This window comes from Micropterus dolomieu, unplaced genomic scaffold (assembly GCF_021292245.1).
Source record: "Micropterus dolomieu isolate WLL.071019.BEF.003 ecotype Adirondacks unplaced genomic scaffold, ASM2129224v1 contig_8867, whole genome shotgun sequence".
NCBI classification, from domain to species: Eukaryota; Metazoa; Chordata; class Actinopteri; order Centrarchiformes; family Centrarchidae; genus Micropterus; species Micropterus dolomieu.
In genome coordinates this window covers 1-3,813 of record NW_025737853.1, presented here as the reverse complement: position 1 = coordinate 3,813, position 3,813 = coordinate 1, and the positions used below count along the sequence as shown (strand labels likewise).

At 40.9% G+C, this 3,813-nt stretch overlaps 1 protein-coding gene across 1 annotated transcript; it reads right to left on the bottom strand.

The window, feature by feature from the left end:
• Positions 1 to 214: 214 nt before the first annotated feature.
• Positions 215 to 2,908, bottom strand: LOC123965213 (GTPase IMAP family member 8-like). Its single transcript, XM_046041791.1, has one exon. The coding sequence runs from the start codon at positions 2,906 to 2,908 to the stop codon at positions 215 to 217; it is 2,694 nt and encodes an 897-aa protein (XP_045897747.1).
• Between the last annotated feature and the right edge of the window lie 905 nt (positions 2,909 to 3,813).

Genomic DNA, 3,813 nt, shown 5'->3' with positions numbered 1-3,813 from the left:
GATTTGACAGTCAGTTGTTGACTTATACCTTATGTTGATACAACTATACGTTATGGTACTGAATGATAATGCAAGTTAGTTGATTTGATTTTTTCTAACTGGACCTCTTTGAATTCTAATTCAATACCCTGCTCTAGGTAAACAGGAAAGTAAAAACAGTGAAGTCTTCAAAACCAGAAGCTGTCACAATGTCATAACTAAAGCCTTGCGGCATTCATAAAATACTGCAAGTCTTATCTGTTGTGGCTTTCTCTGCATTTTCTTGTACCCAGGCATTGACTTCTTCTTCATGTTTTTGTTGTAGTTCACTGATTTCTTCTTCCAGACTTTCTGCGTTTTCTTCATACAGATTCTGTTGAAGCTCATTCATTTCTTGTTCTTGTTTCTTCTTCAGTCTGTTGAAGTCTTTCTCATACGCTTTGTTCATGAGCAGGTTTTTCATAATGAGGTCATTGTTTTTTTGTTGCTTTTGCTTCATGTCCTCCATTTCCTTTTCATGCTTTTCCATCAGAGCTGCAAAGTCTGTCGTATATTTGTTTCTGAACTCATTGAATTCTTCAGCTTGCCTTCTGGCCTCCTCTGCATTTTTTCTCTTCATTTCCTCCACTCTTTTCTCATAGTTTTGTTGTGCCACTTTCCATTCTCTTTCCTCTACTTCTCTTCTGAGTCTATCTTCTTTTCTTTTGTTTTCATATTCCTTTCTTTCCTGCTCATATTCTTCTCTGAGCCTTTTCAGTCGTGCTTGTTCTTCCTCTTGTCTCTGTTGATCTTCTCGATATCGTGTCTCCCACCATTCTTTTCGTTCTTTCTCCCAAGCCTCTCGTTCTCGTCTTATGTCTTCTCTGTTTTGCATCAACTTTCTGTCAGCAGTTACGTTTTTTTCTGATTCAGATTTAATTTTTTTCTCCAGAGCTTGGAGTTGCTGTTCCCACTGCTGTCGCAGTTGTTCTTCTTGCATTTTTGAATTTCTGTTGTCTTCTTTCCTCTTTTCCTCTTCTCTCCTCCTTTTCTCCTGTTCTTTGTTGATGTACTCTTCTTTTTCCTTCAGTTTTTTGTCTCTCTCTGCTCTTTCTTCTTCAGTCTTTTTCTTCTTTGCTTGAATTTCTTCATCGTGTTTTCTTTCTAGCTCCTCCTTCTCTCTCTGCATCTCTTTTTCTTTCTCTTTCAGGATCCTCTTCACTTCCTTTTGTATTGCTGCCTCAGCTTCTTGGAACATCGCTGTGGAGTAGTAGCTACCTCCATTTTTCTTCCCCATTGTTTCTACATAGTTCAACAGCTGTCTGGCTTGTGTTTTATTTGTTTGATCTCTGTTATTGAAGACCAGGTATCTTCCTCCACAGTCAGCAATCAGTTTTTTGACAAAGCCGTCACTTTCTTCTTCCATGTAACTCTCCATTGTTTGATTCTGAAGATCATCTCCTCTGGTGAATATAACAATGATGAAGTCTCCTGACTTCTTGCCAAAAGTCCGCTTGATCAGTTCCACAGTTTCTTTTTCCTCTTGTGTAAAGCGTCCGATCTGCACCACCAGTAAAAATACATGAGGTCCTGGAGCCAACAGGCTGATGCATTTCACAAGTTCCCGTAGAACTTCATCGTTGGACAGTGTCGTGTCGTACAAGCCGGGGGTGTCGACCACAGTGACAGGCCTTCCATCAATCTCTCCCACTTCTTTTTGGCATTGCGTGGTCACTGACTTCATGCAGGCTTTAGATTTGAAGCATTCTTTGCCCAGAATGGTGTTTGCAGTGGCACTTTTTCCACAACCAGTCTTCCCAATCAGCGCTATCCTGATATGCTCTCTACTCTGATTCTGATCATGTCCTGCCATCTCCAGTTTAGCCTTACAACTAGCCATTTTCTGTCGAGGCTTGACTATCATTTGTTTTGTGAAGCATCTGGATCCCGCATCTGTCATCTTTTTCACAATATGCAACACCGTAGAGACCTGCTGCTTGTCCTTGATGTTGATGACAATGTAGCGTCCTCCACAGCTCTGACAAAGCTCCTGGATGTCCTTGTTTTCTTTTAGAAAGCTAACAACAGCTGGATCTGCAGAATCTGCCTCCACAGTGAACAGAATCATGGTGAAGTCATTCACTCGAGAGCTGAATGTGTTTTGGATGGTCTCTAACTCTTTCTTGTCTCCATCAGTGAGGAGACCCACAGGTAGGACCAGGATGAAGGCATGGATGCCCTCAGGATCAAAGAGGGAGAAACACCTAAATGTATCCCTCTTGACTGTCTCCTGAGGTTTTCCATACAAAGCAGGCAGCTCCACCACAGAAACCCGACATCCACACACCTCTGCCTGATTTCTGACACACTCTGAGTCAGCAGGTGGACCAAACTTTCTTTCTCCCAGAATGGCATTGGCTGCCAAAGTCTTCCAGGTTCCAATTCTCCCACACAACACTAAGTTGAGAGGAGGTCTTGAAGTTACAGATACTGTCATGGGATCATCCCCTCCAGTACAGTTTAGATGTCCTCCCCTGTTGTCCCACACTATTTTCTCCATCTTTCCAATGAGTTCTTTAAGATCAGATTCTGATGGATCTTTTCTGTCGAAGTTAACTCTGTGCTGCCTTTGTCTGCAGTCTCGTGTGAGTTTATCTACTGCAGAATACTTTCCTTCCTCGCTATGTGTAAAGATGACCATCGAGTATTTAAAGGCATCTTGACCAAAGAAGCTCAGAATGAACTTTAATTTTTGTCTATCCTCTTCACTGAAATCAGAAGGCTTCACTAACAGCAGCAGAACATTTGGTCCAGGGGGGCAAAGAGCAACACACTTTTTCATTTCGTGTCTCACTTTATCCTCAGGCAGACTGAAGACGTCTGAGGTTTTCACCACCGTTAAGGATATTTTGTTACACTCTCCTTTAGAGACTGTACATTGAGTCGACATTTTCAGAAAAAGAAAATCTTTCCTCTCTGTCATGAAGTTGGTTAGCATTGTCTTTTTATTCTGACTCTTTCCAAACACCACGATCCTGAGTTCAAATGCTGTAAAACAACAACAAAAAGCATTACAGATTTCCACAATGACTTTCAGCACATTGTTATCTGCTTTCCATTTAAATTTGTAATTCATGCATAACGTGAATGTCAACATCGTAAATTTCTTCCTTCTTGTAGCTGGCTTAAAGTATGTTTAGCACAGTAACTTTTATTCTACCCGGTCGCCGTGGTTTTAATGTGTTCTTACTGACTGCATCTGTGATATATATTGTACTTAATTACCGTGTGCTGCAGATGCCCATGCTGCCATGATGTCACTTTGATGGAAACTTGTCGAGAGAAATTCAAGCAGACAAGATGTTGGTGTCTGTTGGATTTCAGGAAACACAAGGCAGTGTTATCTTGCAAATAATTATTTATCACACAGATAATACAGTGGGGGAAAAAAGTATTTGACCCCTTGCTGATTTTGCAGGTTTGCCCACTTACAAAGAATGCAACAATCTACAATTTTAATCATATGTACATTCTAACAGTGAAAGACAGAATCCCAAAGAAAATTCCAGAAAATCACATCATATGAATTTATAAAAATTGATAACCATCTGATGAGGAAAAACAAGTATATGACCCCCTACCAAACAGCAAGTATTCTGGCTCCTACAAGCCAGTTAGTCTTTCTTTAAGACACAGCCCCAATCCCAACCAATTATCTACATCAAATACACCTGCCTCACCTCGTTACCTGTATAAAAGACACCTGTCAACACCCAAACAACCAGCATCCAACATCACCACCATGGGCAAGACCAAAGAGCTTTCTACGGACATCAGGGACAAGATTGTTGATCT

Excerpts from the sequence above, each read along its gene's own strand:
- LOC123965213 (XM_046041791.1), bottom strand. The coding sequence starts at position 2,908 with ATGTCGACTCAATGTACAGTCTCTAAAGGAGAGTGTAACAAAATATCC.